The 20336-nt window shown below is 38.0% G+C and overlaps 2 protein-coding genes across 3 annotated transcripts; both read left to right on the top strand.

The window, feature by feature from the left end:
* Nucleotides 1-2800: 2800 nt before the first annotated feature.
* On the top strand, nt 2801-3927 carry mxtx2 (mix-type homeobox gene 2). Its single transcript, XM_056772017.1, has 3 exons — nt 2801-2819; nt 2920-3092; nt 3211-3927. The coding sequence occupies exons 1-3, from the start codon at nt 2801-2803 to the stop codon at nt 3925-3927; spliced, it is 909 nt and encodes a 302-aa protein (XP_056627995.1).
* Nucleotides 3928-4569: 642 nt separating this feature from the next.
* bms1 (BMS1 ribosome biogenesis factor) lies at nt 4570-17721 on the top strand. 2 transcript variants are annotated; one of them, XM_056771820.1, is made up of 23 exons: nt 4570-4699; nt 5092-5301; nt 5767-5957; nt 6211-6290; nt 6627-6815; nt 6892-7034; nt 7112-7233; nt 7559-7752; nt 7973-8109; nt 8224-8783; nt 9661-9762; nt 9941-10098; nt 10192-10273; nt 10347-10426; nt 11619-11822; nt 12024-12212; nt 12303-12483; nt 13135-13193; nt 13334-13456; nt 13601-13748; nt 15472-15647; nt 15731-15892; nt 16730-17721. In XM_056771820.1, the coding sequence occupies exons 2-23, from the start codon at nt 5120-5122 to the stop codon at nt 16955-16957; spliced, it is 3690 nt and encodes a 1229-aa protein (XP_056627798.1). In that variant the 5' UTR covers nt 4570-4699; nt 5092-5119; the 3' UTR covers nt 16958-17721. The 2 variants fall into 2 exon arrangements, with proteins under 2 accessions (XP_056627798.1, XP_056627799.1); XM_056771821.1 differs by having other exon boundaries at nt 5113-5301; nt 16730-17720.
* The last annotated feature ends 2615 nt before the right edge of the window (nt 17722-20336 follow it).

Below are 20336 nucleotides of genomic sequence, written 5' to 3'. Positions count from 1 at the left end.
CTACTATATCATCACACTAATGTTACATAGTTACAACAGCTTTTATCAGCTCGTTTCTATTAATACTGGCTTCCAAAGATGCTGCAAATAGATGTATGAATCACTGGGCTATTGTGACGATGGTGATATTTCTTCCATGGTAGTTATCTAACAAATATATGTACAAATCGTATTAGTCCACCATGCTGTAATAGTCCATACAATCTGCCCATACATAACGTAGCTACATTTGTTGTTATTACAACACAGTTGTTTTAAATTCGTATATTTAAGGAATTTAAGATGATGAATATTTACGTAGCAACCCAGCTAAATATGTTCTTCCTCCTTAAATTATGAAAATGTCACTTTTTTAAACTATTCACTCACAATGTAAGAATGAGGTTTTATACCAACGTCTTCAGAATGTTTTATAATGTTGATAAGATGTTATTCAACGTTACTGAAAACCATTTTTGATAACTGAGAGAACGTTTAGACAATATTACCCAAAGTCCTGAGAACACTGTTTGAGCTAGAAAATCCCATTAATAAATATTTGGTACTGTGGTTAGTGGTCACCTTGGTTATTTAAATTATTTAGATGAATCAAATGATATTAAAAACAGATATAGTGGTTTGTATTTTATTTTCATGTGTTTATGGACACAAGCATCTTTTTCAAATAGGGGTCCATAAAATCTTGTAGCATAAATACTGAGGTCGATCAACAGATTTCTTAAAAAAATAATACAGGGCTCAGCTACAAAAAGCAAAACCAGAGACCCCCATAACTGTAATTATGAGAGTATTAGCCAAGTTTTCTTTACTTAAAGTGTTTCTTGCGACCAGTATTCTTGCTTTCAAGTCCTGTAGATGGCACATGACCAGACATGTCCAATGTAAAACAGTGAATCAATTAAGTTTGGTTGTATGACAACAGTTGCTCGATTTTTACTCATGTACATTTGTCCCAAATAGTTATACATTATTATAATAAAATAATTATGGGTAAGAAAAATCAGGTTCAAAATTGGTCCCCTAAAATGTGAAAGAATATGTGGGGCCATAAATGCATAATGAATTCCTCCTTTTTGTTATTTTATATTTGATATATTTAAAATATTTATATTTTATTCTCTGAGGGGTTTAGAGAGCATTTAAGTACCTGATGCAAATTTAAACCTCTGACACTGTATTTAATGTTTCCTCCTTGGATACATGCCTGTTGTGAGGCAGTTAAAAAAAACCTCAATACACTGTGCTGCTAGCAATATTTTGCATGTGCTTGGTATAGATGATAGGCCCAGCTTATATCAACAACCAATCGTCTCATGTGTCACTGCAGATACGTGGGGTATACACCATTCAATCTTCCAAATTTTACATAGAAATGTAGAATGAAAAGTAGTTTATAATCAGAAATGAATAAAGAAATAGATGTTTTGATATGAACCAATAGTAAAGAAATATCTACCAATGATTAACCTTTACAAACGTTATTGTGGTTTTCAATTTTTTTACTGAAAACATAATATCTGGGATGTTTTCAAATAGTTAAGGAAATATAAGCCTGCAATTAATCACACCAGTTTTATTATTGTCCATATAGATTATTGGTCTATCTGAATGTAGCCTATTCATATTAATAGGTGCATTTTCACAGCTGTTAAAGGGTATGAATCAGCACTTTCCACAGTCTTTTTACAAACTGATTGGGCCATATCAATCAAAGAGGCTTAAGCACATTCATCAAACCCATTTGCACCCATGAGGTCATCTTTTCTCCTTTGATTAAACAAAACATAGCAAATGTTGAAACTTTAGTACAAACAAGGATATTTAAATTTCCTGATGTAACACAACCAGTGAGATTTAAATTGTCAAGCAAAATAGTAAAAACTTTCATGTACCTGCTCATGATTAGGAGCAAAATAAAGAATTTTATAATATTCGCTGTGCAAACACAAAGTTGTTACTACATTGCAATTTTGTGAATCACATTAACTGTTTTTATTTTAGTTAAAATAATGAAATAAAATGTAGGCTGGATCATACAATTGTAATGATATTATGCTAATATTTAAAATAAAATTAACAACATCATTACTTTACAGGGGAAGCATTGTTTTCTAATTAATTACTCCTTAACCCTCTGAAAGTAAATTACCATTTTCAGGAAACTATACAATTTTATTTTATACAATTTTTTGCAATTTATTTAAAATAATTTTATTTAGTTTCATAAAATTCAATTTTAAAATAATTTTGGTAAATGAATCACACATGAAAAGAGCTTAAAAGTTTATCACTCACTGCATTACTGTAAAATGTTTGAAAATATATTTATAAGCTAATTCTGTATGTGCTCTTAAAGAGTATAAATCTATGAAAACTTTGCAAGTAAATCAAAAGGATTCTGTTACAAACGGTCTTGCAAATTGCATGTAGGCTAGTAGAAGAAGTAAATCATAAGGATTATTTTCATAAACAGTCTTGCAAATAGCCTTGATATTTTTTGCAAATTGCTGTTTGCAGCATTATGTTTTTGATGACCAAAAAACGAAAGTGGATGAATGAGGTGTGAATTAAGGTGTGGCATGCATGACGGTGTGATTTAGCCACCAAAGATCATATAGAGCCCAATTTACCTTCAAAGCATACAGTTGTTAGGACGTCCCACACTGGACCTTAGAGGGCAGGTTTAAATAGTGGCAGCCTCCACTCTCTGATCATTAGCTCAAGGAGCAGTAACGAAGTATCCAACTAGACCTGCTCAGACCTCAGAATTATATTCTACAAGTGATTAAATCCACCAAATATGTGGTCTGACTGCATTGGTGAGAATTTACTTTTATTTTCCTTTTTTTTCCTTGGTATTTATAGGGATTCCTTGTTTATGATGTGCATTAGTCTAACTGTATTTTCTAATTCTTACAGCTCAAGACAGAAACTCACAGGCCAGTAAGATTGCAGGCCGCAGGAAGAGAACATGTTTCACCAAAGAGCACTTGGAACTTTTGCGAATGGCTTTCAGTGTGGACCCTTACCCTGGCATAAGTGTTAGGGAAAGTCTATCTCAAGCCACTGGCCTACCAGAGTCACGTATTCAGGTATATTAACATCATCTAATAATGACACAGACAAATAATAAACTGTTTTTATAGTAACTTTTTATAAAGCAACTGTTATATATTAAATGCTAACAACGTTGTTTAATTTGTTTTACAGGTGTGGTTTCAGAACAAGAGGGCCAGAACCCTAAAGAACAGAGCCGCTCGGACCTCACCCCAGCTAGACAGCACCTCTCCTATGCCAAGCCCCTTTCTGCCTCCTTACCTGGCCAGCGTTGGGGTCAATGGACAACAGAGAGGAGGCATTCAAGAAGGGGCTTTCAGCATCCCTCAAACCCAGATGCCACAGACATCACCACAGCACTTTACCTTTCCACCAAGAGACTACAGCACACCAGCTGTTAAGCCAAGGCAAAACAGACTGATGGGAACCAGCTCTTGTTCTCCATCTTGTCCTGTTGATCTCCAAGCAATGGCAGACAGCTGGAGCTCTGGTGAAAGCACACAGTCCTCTCCTGAGTCTACATGGAGTCCAGCAGCGCAGAGTTTTGGTAACTCTTACAATGATGATGGTCATAAGTTCCTCTACCTACCACCTCCTTACCCACATGGAAGTGCCAGGGTTGACTGTGTTAGTGGCCTGGAGTCGCTGCCAATTTCCCCTGGTTCTTGTGATTCTGCATTTTGGGAAATGGGACTTGAAAACAGCGCACCAAATGTGCCATACACTGAGTGTGACAGCCCCTGGGAGATGCTTGCTAAGGTACAGTATGTGGCCCCGCTTCCAGATCTGGGTCCTGAATGTCTTGAGGACGTCCTGGATGAAATGCAGCCATCCTGGTGGAATTTAAAAGGCCAGATAGAGCTGCAATAATCTTTCAAATATCCAAGACCCAGCATTTTGTCACCAGCAAAGAAAACATTGTTTTAACATGGGACATTAATTTTAGGGATTTTGGTTGGTTCTTGTCAACTGTATTTATTATGAATAATCATGTGGAAAGCATGCTGTGGAAATACAGCTTATGTAGAAAAAGCAGATATCCACATTGGGTAATAATTTAATGAACTTTATTTATTTTAAATGAGTAGTGTGGAAATAACAGCCTACTGTTGCTCCAGAGAGTAATTTTTGACTTATTTATTATTCAGCTCTTTACAGTGCAACTGGAATATTTATTTCAACGCATGGTTACATATTGTGACGCTTTGTTTAATTTATTATTATTTATTTGAAATAAAATATTAGAAATGAATGAATTTGTCCGTGGATTTCTTTTCATATCTTGTCAAGACGACGCAACTACATTTATTTATTTAAATCCATTAAAAAATATATATATTTATTTTACTTTCGGTCTGTTATAAATGTAACTATCAAAAATAACAAAGTTGTGGAAGAGAAAGAGAGAAGTTATCAAAGAGTGAAATGCATTTTTGCATGAGGATCGTTCCTTACGGCGAGTGCTGTTTGACACGACAGACATTTTTGAACGTAACCCTTTCCGCTTGTGACCGGAAGTGCAACACACGTGTAAACAGTGGAGAGAGTCACGCTGAGGGGGTTTGATATGACAACTTGAATGAACATCTTCACATTTCGTTACATATGTACATCGTTTTAGAATAAAGTGTAAACATTGAAGGTAAGCATATTTTTTAATGCACGTGAGTGGTTTAATGTTCTTACTGAATTATTTCAGTAACTTAAGTCTGGCAGTTAATATACCATGATGTATAACCAGATTATGTCTTCTAAAATGTTTAACGTAATACTCGTTTCGTTGTAATCGTTAGTGTTTTGAAGTTAATAATATTACAAACATTCTGTCATTTAAAATGTATTTTGTTTGTAAGGCAGTTTCAGCTTCTCCTTGTCATTTTAATGCATAGAAAATAATGTCACACTTTTGCTGAATGTATCAAGGGTAATCATGGCCACCATTACTTGTCATTCAGGTAAAAAGTGCTTTAAAAGGGTTGTATAAGAAGCTCGTATTATTGGGATGTGTTAGATCTAATGACCAAAAATGTATAGGTGATTTTTTTACTTAAAAAGAGTAAAGATGGAGCAGAAGGAACCGAAGAAGGAACAGAAGAAGCACCAGCAGAAGCACAGTGGACCCAAAGCACAAAAGAAAAACAGAAAGAAAGAGAAGGATTCTGAGCAGGAGCAGGATGCACGCAAGAGGAACCCAAAAGCATTTGCCTGTCAGTCAGCTGTGCGAATGGCAAGATCCTTCCACAGGTCAGTAGTCGGACAGCTTTTTGTATACTCAGCCCTCAGTACATTCTCATTTACTTTTGGAATGTGATTCTTAGTAAGAAACATTTATATTGACTAGTCATGATGGCAATGGGGGGCAAAATCTGTCTGTTTCTTTGCAATCTTCCAAATATCTTTCTGTGTTCATCAGAATAAAGAAATTTATACAAATTTGGAACAAGGCAAGTAAGCAAGTGAAGGCAATTAAATGATGATAGAATATACAATTTGGGCTGAAATATCCCTTTGACAAATACACTAGCACTGTGGCTACCAAACCTTTTAGCTTTGCTCATAAATATTTGATGTGACAGTACATTACCTATGCATTAGCAATGATGATACGTTTTTTACTGTGCTCTTTCCACTTTTGGATCTTGCATTTAATCTTTTACTTCACCAGTAATCTTGTTTCATGTTTTTATCTTTTTTTATCAATTTATTTAGGACTCAGGACATTAAAACTAGGAAACATCACATTCCTCTGGTAGACCGGACCCCTTTGGAGCCCCCACCTATTGTTGTAGTTGTGATGGGACCTCCAAAAGTGGGCAAAAGTACCCTCATCCGCTGCCTGATCAAAACCTACACACGGCATAAGCTTTCTGACATCTGTGGACCCGTGACTATAGTATCCGGTCAGTTTTATTGTACAACATTAGTACAGCAGTATTTTCTTTTATGTACAGGACCTTATTAACATCATCTCAGGTGATGCATCTAGATCACAGAAAGATTTTAATCTTGGTCTACAATGTTTTCATTTTAGTTTCATGAAAACATTTCACTTCTAATCACTTCTGGGGGCGGTCAGAAATGCACATGATTCTTGACATTGTCTATGTCGTTAATCAAATCAGCAAGTTTCTGACATACAACAACTTTTTGTAGGAAAGAAACGGCGTGTGACTTTCATTGAGTGCAACAATGACATCAACACCATGATTGATTTGGCTAAGGTTGCTGACTTGGTGAGTTTAGACATGTTTAATGTTCAACATTGACCAGCTAAGGTTCGTGCAGTGATGTAGTATAATGGTAGTAGTTATAACTTTTTAACACAGTTATATTAAATTATTATAACGCCTTTACTTGTATGTTGTTGAAATAAACATCTAACAAATATTGAGTACTTAGATTAATCTTTCTGCTTTGTCCCTGCTTTTACCTACCAACAGTCTTGTTCTATGTGACCACCATATTCATGTATTTAAATCATAATTAAATATAAACATAAATCAAAATTGTATTATTCTAAATGTTATAATTAACAGTAAGACAATACTGAAATTATTGAACTTCATTAGGTCCTGATGCTGATCGATGCCAGTTTTGGCTTTGAAATGGAGACCTTTGAGTTTTTGAACATTTGTCAAGTTCATGGCTTTCCTCGCATCATGGGCGTCCTCACACATCTAGACTCCTTTAAGAACAACAAGACGCTTAGAAAAACAAAGAAACGCCTCAAACACAGGTTCTGGACTGAGGTTTACCAGGTACATTCACAACTGATGAACTCATAACATGTGTAATTATGTATCAGAATATGAACTTCTTCTGTGTAATCTACAGGGAGCCAAGCTGTTCTACTTGTCTGGAATGGTGTATGGAGAATACCAAACACAGGAAATAAAGAACCTGGGACGCTTCATCTCAGTCATCAAGTTTAGGCCTCTCGTCTGGCAAACTTCTCACCCTTATGTTGTCGCTGACCGGTAAGTCATCTGAGAAAGTCTTTGTTGTGATCTTTCCAAGCATTTCTATTACTGACACTAATATTTTTTATGAACAGTATGGAAGATCTTACAGATCCGGAGACTCTAAGGTTAAACCCCAAATGTGACAGAACCGTCTCTCTGTACGGCTACTTGCGCGGGACATTCTTGAAGAATAAATGCCAGGTTCACATTCCTGGTGAGTCGACATGAATGTTTTTCAAACAGTTTTTTTTTAAGCTGTTCAGTGATTTGTGTCAATCTGGTTTTGGTGTGCTGTTATTTAATGTTTTTTGGGTCATATCTTTTTTGCATTTTGTGTATGTTTGAAGGCTGTCAAAAATTTTTCTGCTTAATTTTGTTAATTTGCTCTTTTTTGGACAGACCGCCTTTGTTAAAAACAGCACTTTTAACAACAATTACTTTATTTCTACTAGAACTCGCACAACCCACAAAAATAGGACCTATTTTTGGGGGGTCTTACCATTTGAGAACGATTGATTTATGTTGCACTTCCTCTTCAGGCGTGGGGGACTTCTCAGTAGCGGACGTTAGTTTCCTTCCGGACCCCTGCCCTCTACCAGAGATGCTCAAGAAGAGGGCGTTAAATGAAAAGGAACGGCTGCTGTATGCCCCCATGGCCGGAGTTGGGGGACTGGTGTATGATAAAGATGCCGTCTATATCGACATGCCCGGTGGGCACGCCAACCAGCAGCAGGTTAGAAATTAGTCAGAGCACATCCCCAATGACAGCGTTACATGCCAGACACAATATAGTCTGCAGTTTACAAGCTTACTGAAGCTTATTACACAGAGCAATAATGAAGTGATTTCCTTTTAACACGCTTGTTTCATCAAGAAATATGACCTTGAGTTTTTATGATGATTTGTGATCTGCTGGAAATGAGGTTGTAATGGCATAATAAATGTGTGTTTAGGAGGTGCGGCCTACCACTGAACTCGTTCAGTCTCTTATTGGAACACAAGCCACTTTGGATGCAAAAATGGCAGCTAGCAAAGTGTCGCTGTTCACAGGGACAGATGCACTCGCTCCTGAGGAGGTACAGGAAAACAGGTGAGATTTGTTAAATTTTGATTATACTGTATAACTTGAATGTTAAAAGAGTTGCTAAATGATAAAGTTACAAAAAAATATATTATATTGTTACTTGATGTTTTTAAAAACTAGTGGGGAACAGAGCCCCGTGGAGAGCAGAGAATGGGATGAAAAAACTCAGAGAGAGCGAAGAAGAGCTGTCTTTGCTGATGAAGATGAGGAGGAAGTTGAAGGCGAAAGCAATGATGAGGAAGAGAGTGAGGATGAGGGCGATGAGAATGAGGGGGATGAGAGCGAAGAAGAGGATGATGAGGAAGATGAGGAAGATGTGGAAACTGAAGCAGGCAAAACAACACTGGGTAAGAAGGCATTAAATGAGGCAGGACCCCCGGTGAAGAAGCAGAAGATTGACGAGCCTGTGCCGGAGACGCCTGCATTCGCTGATAGCGATGATGAGCTGGAAAATAGTGAAGATGATAGTGATGGTGAAGAAGAGGAGGAGGATGATGATGATGACACAGAAGAGGAGGAGAAGGCTGCTAAAAGAGGCTCAGGTCCAGACTCCGGTCATTGCTCTGAGGAAGATGAAGAAGCTGATTCAGATATGGAGGATGAAGAGAAGACATCATCAAAGCATCCAGAAGATGAGATGGACTTGGAGGAAGATGTAGAGATGGGTTCTGAAACTGCAGGTAGAGTGTATTTATAATTCAGGAGTTTGTTTCAAATAAAGACAACCTAACAAATTATTTTTATAAAAGATTGGACTACTACGAGCTGTGAAAACAATCAATTAAAAAAGGTTTATATATGTGGCACTTAATACAACGTTGCATTGTTTTAAAGCAGCTTTACAGTCAAATGAAAAGATAAAAGTGGAAATTTAGTGTCGAGAGTACAAATAAAAGTTTTAGAATGGGACGAGTAATTTTATTGGTACTATAACAGTATGCAAGCATGGTATAGTTTGTCTTATGGAAATTAAATGCATATGAACAACATATGAAAAGCCTATATTATTTTTGATGAATGTTGAAATATGAAAATGTCTTCTTAAATATTCTATATACAAAAAAATGCAAAAACAAACAAACAAGTAACACCAGTGAAAAAACACAAGACTCAAAACATTATACAGGTTTTTTTTATTCTGTTTTTGACTACTCAAATTTTTTGGCTCTTGCTTCTAAATACCATAATTCAGCCCTGCCCACTAGTAGCTCTGCAAATATAACCATCACATTCACAATATAAATGATGTAGCAAAATCTATTATCTTTTCTCCACATGTTCCTACTATTGCCACAAACCACCCAGCCTGCCCCCTAACAGTCTCAGATTTTATTGCATAATTTCATACTTATTCAATTTTATATATTCAGATTTGAGAATTCTCTGGAAAATCTGTGTTTATTTGTTCTCTCGTTTGATGATCCCTTAAGTCGTTTTTCATTCTAAATTTCCCCAGGCTCCAGTTTGTGCCTGTTTTGTTATTGGATTTTACTGCTCTGAAAGCTTTTTTCTGAACGTATCGAATGCATTCAGTTTATGGAGATGTGTTTCTTGCAGGAGCGCTACGATGGAAGGAAGGTTTGGCCCAGAAGGCAACAGAGGCATATTTAAGACAACAACGTGCAGCCCCCAACCTGCGCAAATTAGTGTACGGCACGGGTAAGCACAAGAGCTGTCCCTGTCTTTCAACGTGTTAGATTTTTGACTTTGAATGCATTACCAATTGCTTTAAAAGAATTTGCCAAACGCATAAATGTAAATGTCACTTAATAAAAAATATCGGTTTTGACTGATAAAGGTTGTTCTTCAATGCTTTTGATAAATGCTTGTTCTGTAGTGGTGGCAGAAGAGGAAGAAGATTCTAAAGATGAGGAGGATGAACTGGGTGGTTTATTTAAAGTCAGTCGACCAGAGAAGAATAAGCGAGTAGGAGCAGATGCATTGGACTGTTCTCGCTTTCAGCCAGACAGCAACCATGATTGGGACCAGGAGGAGGTAAAAGACTGAGTACATTTACATGTAAATGTGATTTTTGTTGTCTGTGTTAGGTTTATTGCCGTTTATTAAGGAGGAACTGTGTGTTTCCAGATGCTGGCCTCAATCATAGACTGTTTCGTGACTGGAAAATGGGAAGAGGACAAGGATGCTGCAACACTTCTAAAGGAAGATGGTAAGAGAAGTAAACTCAGACACAGATACTTATGTGTATTCTTTACCTCATTTAATCTCTCTTGTTGTTCTAGATGACCTCTATGGAGATTTTGAAGATTTGGAAACAGGAGAGGTTCACAAAGTGAAGGCTGGCGATAAGGATCAAACTGAGGTTTTAAAATCTTACTAGTTCTAAACCATTACTACGCAACACTCTGAATATTGTGTTTTGCTTGGTTCCTTGTAGAAGTGTCTGAGGCAACATACTGAAGCCTATTTTTTGAGAAAATATAATAGACTAATAATCTATTTTTACAGGGATATTATAGCTATTAAGATGAAATATAATGTGCAAGTACACTGCCTGTCCAAAAAAAAAGTCACCACCTGGATTTAATTAAGCAAATGGGTAAGAGCTTCCCATTGGATTGGAGGTCTAGGTTCAGCAACGTTATATGCCAAAAGAATGAGGTCAGCTGACTACCTGAACATACTGAATGACCCGGTTATTCCATGAAGTTTTTTCTTCCCTGATGGCACGGGCATATTCCAAGATGACAATGCCAGGATTCATTATGCTCAATTTGTGAAAGAGTGGTTCAGGGAGCATGAGACAGAATTTTCACACATGGATATCTCCCTTCATCAATACAAGATCTTGGCGAAAAGTGTATGCAACTCTGGACATGAAAAATTGACATTGCAGACGCTATTCGAAACAATTCCACAGCGAATGCGTGCCGTAATCAAAGCTAATGGTGGTCCAACAAAATATTAGACTGTGAAACCAGTGTTATGGGTCATTTTTTTTTTTTTTCGAAATTGTGATTTTTACATAATCTGAAAGCTGAATAATGACGCATTCTATTGATGTATGGGTTGTTAGAATATGACAATATCTGGCGGAGATGCAATCCTTAAAAACTGAATCTGAGGGCTCAAAAGAATCCAAATATTGAGAAAACTGCTTTTAAAGTTGTTAATCAGAGGCACTGTAGCAGGCCATATATATATTTAGGGTAGGAAATTCACAAAATCCGTATGATTTTGGCATAAAAAAAATCAATAATTTTGACAATTTTTGGCTTTTACTAAAAATGTTCCAGTGCTACTTGAGACTGGTTTAGTGATCCAGGGTCACATATAACAATAGAATGTGCAAGAATGATCAATATCATATAAATATTTAATTTCCACATATGTATTTGGTAAAAAGCTATGTAGAACGCAAAATAAAATAGCTGGTCAATATCACATAACTTTTAAATAAAATTAACATTTAGTCTACAAAACACTTAATTACCTATTTGCCTATTGGTCTATTAGTAATATGTCTGTGGTCTGTTGTGCTTTATAAAACACAGGGAGGGGGTGAAGGTGACAAGGATGGCGACGATGATGACGAAGAAGAGGAGGCTCCTCTTGTGAAATATGATGATGATGAAATTCAGAAAAACAAGCGTCTGGAGAAGAAGAGGAAGCTGAAGGAGAGATTCAATTCCGAATATGACGACGGTGACGCCACTTATTTCGATGACCTGAAGGAGGAGTTGCACAAACAGGCTGAGGTAAGAGGTTAAGTTGAGACGGCCTGACTGACAAAATGCTTTCGTCTTTAGAATGTGACCTTACTTGGGAGTCTTTTCACCTCTGAAGTAGCAGGAGGAGGACTGAATTGCGCATTTTTCAAAACCAGCTAAGATTGATTCATTGTGTTTAGTTATTACTGATGTCAAGTTATCTAAGCGTTACATGGTTGTCCTCTGCAGCTAAACAGACAAGAGTTTGAAGATGTGGATGATGTACTTCGGGTTCAGTATGAAGGCTTTCGGCCAGGCATGTACGTGCGTGTGGAGATTCCCGGTTTACCCTGTGAGTTCGTCACCAACTTTGACCCCCACTATCCCATCATTCTCGGCGGTTTGGGAGCAAGTGAGGGGAACGTTGGCTACTTGCAGGTGAGCCGTCACATACACCACAGCTTCTTGGTTTATTGACCATCAGGTTAATAGTTCTGACCATGGTAAACAATTCTGGTTCTTCATTAGATGCGTCTGAAGAAACATCGCTGGCACAATCGTATCCTGAAAACCCGCGATCCTCTCATCTTGTCTTTGGGTTGGAGGCGTTTTCAGACCATCCCCCTCTTCTACATCGAGGACCATAATGGACGTCACCGCCTGCTGAAATACACACCTGAGCACATGCACTGTGGTGCCACCATCTGGGGTGAGATGAGGCACACACACACACCCTCCTCCATGCAAACACATCCTACAGTGCACACGCCTTGAATTTAGTGTTGCTTGTTTTAGTTCTGAGTAAATATATTTAAAAAATCCCTCAATATTGAATATTAATTTAAAGCAATCGAATTTGTGGTGGATTAGTTTTTATGTTGGCCAACTGTGTAACATATTCGTAATGTTTTTATCTTTTTTACTGCACTCTGAACTGTGAATTACTTTATTGCTGTTTTGTGCTTCAGTAAATGAGAGAATTCTCAAGTGTTCTCTTGGCTGCAGGACAAACAAAACTGCTATTCAATTTTGTATACACTATACACAAAGCGTGCCGGGCTTCAAGATGACTTGAATTTTTTTTTATGAGAAAACAGGCATGGAAGCTAAAAAACTTAAAATAAAGATATTTCTTGTAAAGATAAATTTTGACTGAATAATATAATTGATTTTTTTTATTATTTAGCTTTAAATTGTTTTGTAGAAGTGCAGCCTAATAGCTTTTATAATATTTTACTACTTTAAATTATTTTATTATTAATATTTATTATTCCAGAAATTTGTTGAGCAGCACTGCTCTTTCTCGGTTCTCTCTCTTTTTTCACCTCATGCACTCTCCTCTCTTTCTTCATTTCGACAGGACCCATAACACCTCAGGGCACAGGCTTCCTGGCTGTGCAGACCGTGGCAGGTACTCGGGTAAGAACCCAGCATAATAGGAGAGCAAACGAGCAGCTGGGGTCACAAGCTCCTTCAGTTCGTGCTCCTTGCCCGATAGCCACAGCCGGATGAAAGGCTTCTCTTTTCTCTTTGACTCAACCCATCTTATTTCCCCTTAGGCCAATTTCCGCATCGCTGCCACTGGAGTCGTTCTGGACCTCGACAAATCAGTGACCATTGTGAAGAAGCTCAAACTGATTGGATACCCTTATAAAATCTTTAAGAACACTTCCTTCATCCAGGTAGGGAGTCGTGCAGACTCAGGAATTGTTCAGCAGCGTAGTATCAGAGCACACCAGGGATCTCCTGAAATATAACGCTCGTGCTCTCTCTGAATAATTGGATCATCTCAGACTTGGTTATAACTGTCTTTTTCCGACTCTAAGGGAATGTTCAACACCGTCCTGGAGGTAGCCAAGTTCGAGGGCGCGTCCATTCGCACTGTCAGTGGTATTAAAGGGCAGATAAAGAAAGCCTTGCGGACGCCGCTGGGCTCTTTTAGAGCCACGTTTGAAGACAGATTACTGATGAGCGGTGAGTCAGCCTCGTTTCACTATTTATAAATATTTTGTGCATTCGTTTTGCCCTCGTATTTATTCATCTAAATGCCCGTATAATGAGCTGTGCTCGGGGACTTAATTCACCGTGCGTTATTTCTCAGAAGTGTCTGAGAATGTAATAACTCCCCAGAAAGGCCCCATATACATAAACAAGCATCTTGTTAAAATGGAGAGGTATTATTACTGATTATTATACTTCACTCTGGAGAGATGGGCATGTGAAAAATATTGCAGTTCATGCAGTTTGTGTGTTCAAGCCTTTTCAGGTCTACTGAATCTTTATGAGATGATTATTGTTTATGGATGTTTCTTAAGGTCCGGGGTGGGCACTTTTTTGGCAATGTGGACTCTTAAAACACACATTTCACACTTTCTATGTTTTAAACAGTGTATGTACTCTAGCAACAAGAACACATTTTTCTTAAATGTCATTTATATGACATCCCAAAACAGGATTTGAATTTTAACAATATGTGATGCAAATCACTTGAGAATAAAACATCACATTACTTTGTCTTGGTAAGGCTGGTTTCAAGGTTTTATATGGAAACGCATTCAAGTAATTTATACTTTTTGCACAATTTGACAATTCTATCTTGTTTGGAAATAAAATGACTTTACACCTGGCAATGAATATAACTTTAGACATAACGTACCATATTTCCGATTAGATGTTCTTTCCATAAACAGCTTTTGATTAAACTGTGTGGTTACAAAGAGAGCTAAAATCTGTTAGTTTAAATAAAAAACAATAAAAGAAAAGTTCACCCAAAAATGATCAGACTCAGACTTTTTCCTTGTTAACGTGCTATTGTCGGGTCTCTGGTGCATCTATCAACTCCGATACAACCATCAACGTGAAATGACAACCCAGAAAGATTGTTTATTTGAGCCTATCACTGCGAGTCCGTGAGAAATTTCAGATTTCGCTCCCCATCTGTCATAGGTAGCAGTTCTTATTATAACAACATCGCCCCTTTTTCTGAGCTTGTCCACCCATGGTGCTGCCCCCATTTTTGTTTTCAACAACAGCATGGCAAAAGTAAGCAAAGCATGCTGACTGTTCTGTTGTTGGCTGCACAGACCAGCACAGAACACTGTTCTCAGCCTCACAGGAGACAAGAGAGCAATGGATTTATTTTTTCTTCAATGGAAATCCTCCAGACTGAACGTGGCAAAGCTGCAAATAAAGACATTGTAAGTACCGGTATTTTTAAGTAAGACCTCAGGGACCTGTGGCAAGTAGATAAAATGTCACTGTGAAACGTTTGTCCGTTCACTCATAGAAAGCAATGTGTGTGGCTTGTAAACAGGCAACGGGATTGTCCTGTGTAACGTTACTTTCGCGATGCGTTTGTCTTGAGTACCTTCAATGATAGATAGCAATGTGATTGGTTTGTAAACATGTGACGGGTTTGTCATGGGTATTTTCCCTTATAGAAAATGTGACGCCTTTGTTAGAGGAGTCTGTTCGCTTATATAAACAATGTGTTTGGTGTCTAAGGACGAGAATTAGCGTTTCTAATTCACTTTATGTGACCCTTCTTTCTGGATTTGGCATTGGAAGCACAGGCTCACAGCCCTGACTGCGTTTTCTGCTGAAATGGAGGGCGGAGACTAGCAGCTCATTTGCACTTAATGAGGCAGACACCAAAACATGGTCCCTGTAGTTAAAGACCCCTCTGCATGTGTTTAAGATATCGTATTCCTGCGTTCCTGGTATCCCGTCTCGGTTCCTCAGCTGTACAATCCAGTGACGTCTATGCTAATGCCTGTCGGGAAGAAGGACACATGGGCCGGTATGAGAACCCTTGGGCAGCTGAAGCATGACCTGGGCATCCAGAACAAACCCAACAAGGATTCCCTGTACAAGGTAAGCAACCACTTCCAAAGTTTAAAAAGAAGGGTTTTAAGGTCCTTTGATGTCTCCTTCATTCTCTTCTTCTGTCCTTACAGCCTATCGTGAGGAAAGTTCGACATTTCAACCCTCTCAACATTCCCAAGGAGCTGCAGAAATCCCTCCCCTTCAAAAGCAAACCCAAACAGCATCTGCCCAAAGGCAAAACCCCGCGAGACCTGAGGAGGCCGGCTGTCATAAGAGAACCCCATGAGAAAAAGGTGAGAGCTGTCTCAATATCCGTCTCTGTGTTATATAAGCCATGTGTCTGAGCTGTTTGACTGTCATTACACAAAGACGCTTTTAATATCCACTATTAGTTTAAAGTTAATCCAGCAAGCAAAGCCTCCAGAGTGTTGGCTAAGAAATATCATATTTCTTTAATCCATGTCCCTGGCAAATACCGCTCACTGCTTGCTGGCCAATTCCTTAACCAATTGCCTTTGAAATCCTCTTGCCCTAAAGAAGACACGGAAAGGGGTTATTTTTGGAAATCCATTTCTTCGTCCAAAATATTTAGGAGTTAGAATTTTAATCATCATGCTTTAGTTTTTAAAGACTTTTAATTATTCCCTTTGGAGATTTTTTGGAAATATGGTTTTACAACCTAAAGGTTCATTTTTATTCAGTTGCAAAACACTTTTTTTTATAGTTGCTCGAGCTCTAAATTCTTTAGTCACTCCCAATCGAATTAAATCTGTTAGCTTCAGGAGGCCAGTCCATTGAACTAAATGATCATGAAATCGTTTAATTCCAAAATGAAATTATTCCATCCAAACCTGCATGTTCATTTTACATGCAACACAAGAGAATTAATATTTTTTTTTGAGAATTTTACAATACGATGAAAGTTTGTGGTGACCACTGCTTTCGAACATTTTCTTTGTTACATAAAGAGGCTCATTTGTCCTGACATTTTGCTTTTTAACCGCATTAAATCTTCCAGATTTAATCCAACATCCATGATCTTGAATATAAACATGTGATGTGTCGCTAAGTGTCAACCCCTTAGGGCTAATGCTTCATCTTTCTTTAAAAATCCCAATTTCGTTCACCAGGTGGCAGCATTGCTTGACGCTTTAAGCACGGTCTACTCACACAAGAACAAGAAGGCGAAAGCAGAACATCGTGCCAAGCACAAAGAATTCTTGAAGCAGAAAGGGATCGAGGAGGAGGGGAAGCAGAAGAGACAGAAGGAGGAGAGGAAGAAGATCTACCGTGCCATGGGACAGAAAGAGCAGAAGAAACTCAAATCCAGCCTGAAGGGAGCGTCCAAGGACAACTGAGGCTATCTTAACACATACCTGATTCTGTTAAATATGGCTCCAGGCCTGTTTGCAATATGCCACTTATTCAATTCTCACACCAGCTGTTCTTTCTAAGCTGGCTGAGGTGTTCAGCTGTTGACATTGCTGGGGACCCGAAAATGGGTTTTGGTGAAAACAGATACAATTTTCCTATAAAGAAGAACCAAGAAACTGCCTGGTTAACTGATGCTATATCTGAAAGGATTTTAAAAAACCATACATTGGTAATACAGATACAGATTCAAGATACAAGTTTTACCTGTCACATGACATTTGTTTTATTGCATTGGTTTTCAATAAAAATCATGTGTCTATAAAGCAAAGGAAATGTTTATTGTCTTAGGTATCAGATAACAAGGTGAGATGAAATGCTTTCAAAAATACAATTGCATCAATTTATAGACTTTAAATGACTCATCCTCATCCAGGTCATCTAATGTACTCTTATTGGCCACAGGTTAGAGTCTTTTAGCCATTAATAGTGAATTGGAGTTGTTCTTCTGTGCACTGGTGTCTCCATAGTCCCGCAACTACTGCTGAGCTTCTAATTTTTTCTTTCACAAAGCTGAAGGCAGCTTGATGAAAAGCCTATGAATATCAACTATAAGGCAATGTTTCAGCATCAGGGGTTGTATGGACAGATGTTCAATAGTGCGGGGACTGTCTCTATATGTCTAATTGTGATTTATTGGTGATTAAGCAAGTTGCTTAGATTTTTTGGGGGTTTGGATGAATAGAGAGCATTAAAGCGAAATTTCTCACTTTCATATCCAGAGCTGTATAACCTGGAACGCGAAGTCTGTGAATGACAGTTTTACCATGATTAAATCTGTTTGCACGGTGCTTTATTTTTTCACTGCTACTCACAAAGTTTGTCCTGTTCCATTGGCTTCAGTGATTTCTCGGACATGGTTGCCAAATTATCAAATATATTTTGTTTGTTTTAAAAGCCATTTGGCTGTGAAAGCAGTAGCTTTTTCAAAGCTGTGATTATGTATGCCGTATCATCTTGGTATTCCTCTGGAAAGTTTTAGTTGAATTATTGTGGTGACTAAAGTGTGCAAGCAATGCGGTGAGTAAAAGTTGTTGGATCCCTTATTTGCATATTGCCTTACATGCATTATGTGGATATTGTTGGCTCTTTCCTAAAAACTGAATCAAAAAGTATGTTGTATTTTAAATACTTTATACTTCATTGAAAATGATAAATGTTGCTTCAGAAATTGAAGGGTTTAATCATTATATGAAAATAAATAAAATGGTTGGTGTTATCAAGATTTGACAGGAAACCTTTGTGTCTGTTATAAAATGGCTTTGTTACTGTTTTCTTATTGTCATTGGCTGCCTTGCATATCAATACTCGTTTCGTTTTCCATTCCCCCCAAGATGAACACACGTAAACACACACCAGTCTTATCAACTGGCGATGAGCATCAGAGAAGCTCTCACTTGACTGGAAACATATGGGTAAACTGAAACTTCCTATGTTTTTTCATCGCCTTTCATCACGATTCCCTGTCTGTCACCCCGCACCCCCGCACTGTTCTTGTCATTGCCACCAGCTAAAATAGCTCCTTCCCCTTGAACAATGCACAAATTAGCAAGGTCAGCCATGCACTTCACAGAAACCTGATCCTTTACGCCCATGTCAGAGTGTGCAGGGAGGCAGAGAGGAAACTGAGGTGCTGATGTTGATACGTGGAGACGTGGAACATGCGTAATGATAGAAGGATGTTTCAATCTGTCTGTAGGCTGGAAATTGGTGAGACTGGTGGAAAGACCAGTGGCTAAACATGACTCGGCGTGTCGCCTTTTATCAGCGTGTGAAGCCTTACAGGGCGGCCGCTCAGTTCATTTCATATCTGGGGTCAGTGTGTGTAGCATGCAGGCTGCATTGCTTGCATGTTGACCAGATAATCCGCCTCACAGGCTTATTAGAGTTAAGGGTTATGACATGGTATGTCTGTAAGGAACTCTTTGGGGTGGGCGTGGGCGTTTGGTCTTTTGCTGCATGCCGGCTGTGAAGTCATTTTAATTTCAATTCATACAGCAAAATAACTTGGACCAGAAGCATTAAAGGTGACAGAAATGCAATATAATACACAAATGTCTTCAGAGTTGTATAAAGACCTTACATTATAAAGCGTTATACCTTAGAATGAGCAATTTCTATCTACATACACCGAGGGTCAACTTCCATGGAATTCCCTTACGAAAAATCATGGTTTTACTACAGTTAAAACCAAAAAACATGGTTACTGTAGTTAAACAATGGTTACCCAAAATAACCATGATTTAAAATTTTTTTTTGTAAAAAACATAGTAAACAATGGTTACTGTAGTAAAACCATGGCTTTGCCCCAAGTAATCAATGCACCAAAAACATGGTTACTACACTTGTACCACAAAAAAAACATGGTTACTGTAGTTAACCAATGGTTATCCCAAAATAACGATGATTTTAAAATTGTTTTTTGTAAAAAACGTAGTAAACAATGGTTACTGTAGTAAAACCATGGCTTTGCCCCAAGTAATCAATGCACCAAAAACATGGTTACTACACTTGTACCACAAAAAAAACATGGTCAATTTTCGTAAGGGTGACCATGTTGTACAGTAGCCCTAAACGGACAAACTGCTCTGAAGAACGTTTCATATATGGAGCTTGTTAATCGACGTCACTCCGCGTTGAATGTTGTGCCATCTTGGGAGGATGGCTGCTAGTGCAGTGTTTTGATTTTCTTATTCGATTAGGAAATAGAACTATGGTATGTCGGTCTTGCTGTAGTCTTGCTAAAAACTGCAATAGCATTACGCAAAGTCATTCAGTTAAAGCCCATGGTTCTTCCACTTTTGATTTCGCCATTTAACAAACACAACAAGTAACGCTACATGCCAACACAATAATCGCAGTGGAGTACTATCCTCCCAAGATGGCGGCGCCACTGCGACATGCAACAAAGGGCTTGACGTCAGCTTCACATTCGCTATCTGTTATCTCCTTCGGCAAAGAAGCAAAAACGCGAAAACCTCTTTGTCCTGTGATAGCCGCCTTTATGTTTTGAAAGGGAGGGAGTGAACCGCTGGTTGCAATTTGCAACCTGCTGGTGAACGGAGATGTTACATTTCAACATTTTTTGTTCACTATCATTGATTATAATTTATTAAAAACAGAAGTGTGACATCATATCCTATTGCTCATACTGAGCAAATTCAAGCAAGTAAAATATGTTAATTTAGATTTGTAAGAACAAGCTGCTGTTGTGTTTGTGAAATACTGTCGATGCTTCATTTCAGGTCTGATGCCTACTGAGATTCAACTTTCAAAAATAAAGTGCATGCTCAGCTAAAAGAAAAA

The sequence above is a fragment of the Triplophysa dalaica genome, chromosome 17 (genome assembly GCF_015846415.1).
Source record: "Triplophysa dalaica isolate WHDGS20190420 chromosome 17, ASM1584641v1, whole genome shotgun sequence".
In the NCBI taxonomy this organism is placed as follows: domain Eukaryota; kingdom Metazoa; phylum Chordata; class Actinopteri; order Cypriniformes; family Nemacheilidae; genus Triplophysa; species Triplophysa dalaica.
This window is presented reverse-complemented; position numbering and strand designations above follow the sequence as displayed.

Coding starts and splice junctions, on each gene's coding strand:
- mxtx2 (XM_056772017.1), top strand. Junction 3,093..3,210: donor TACCAGAGTCACGTATTCAG/GTATATTAACAT, acceptor TTTGTTTTACAG/GTGTGGTTTCAGAACAAGAG.
- bms1 (XM_056771820.1), top strand. CDS start 5,120: ATGGAGCAGAAGGAACCGAAGAAGGAACAGAAGAAGCACCAGCAGAAG. Junction 12,213..12,302: donor GGAACGTTGGCTACTTGCAG/GTGAGCCGTCAC, acceptor GTTCTTCATTAG/ATGCGTCTGAAGAAACATCG. Junction 13,194..13,333: donor AGACCGTGGCAGGTACTCGG/GTAAGAACCCAG, acceptor ATTTCCCCTTAG/GCCAATTTCCGCATCGCTGC.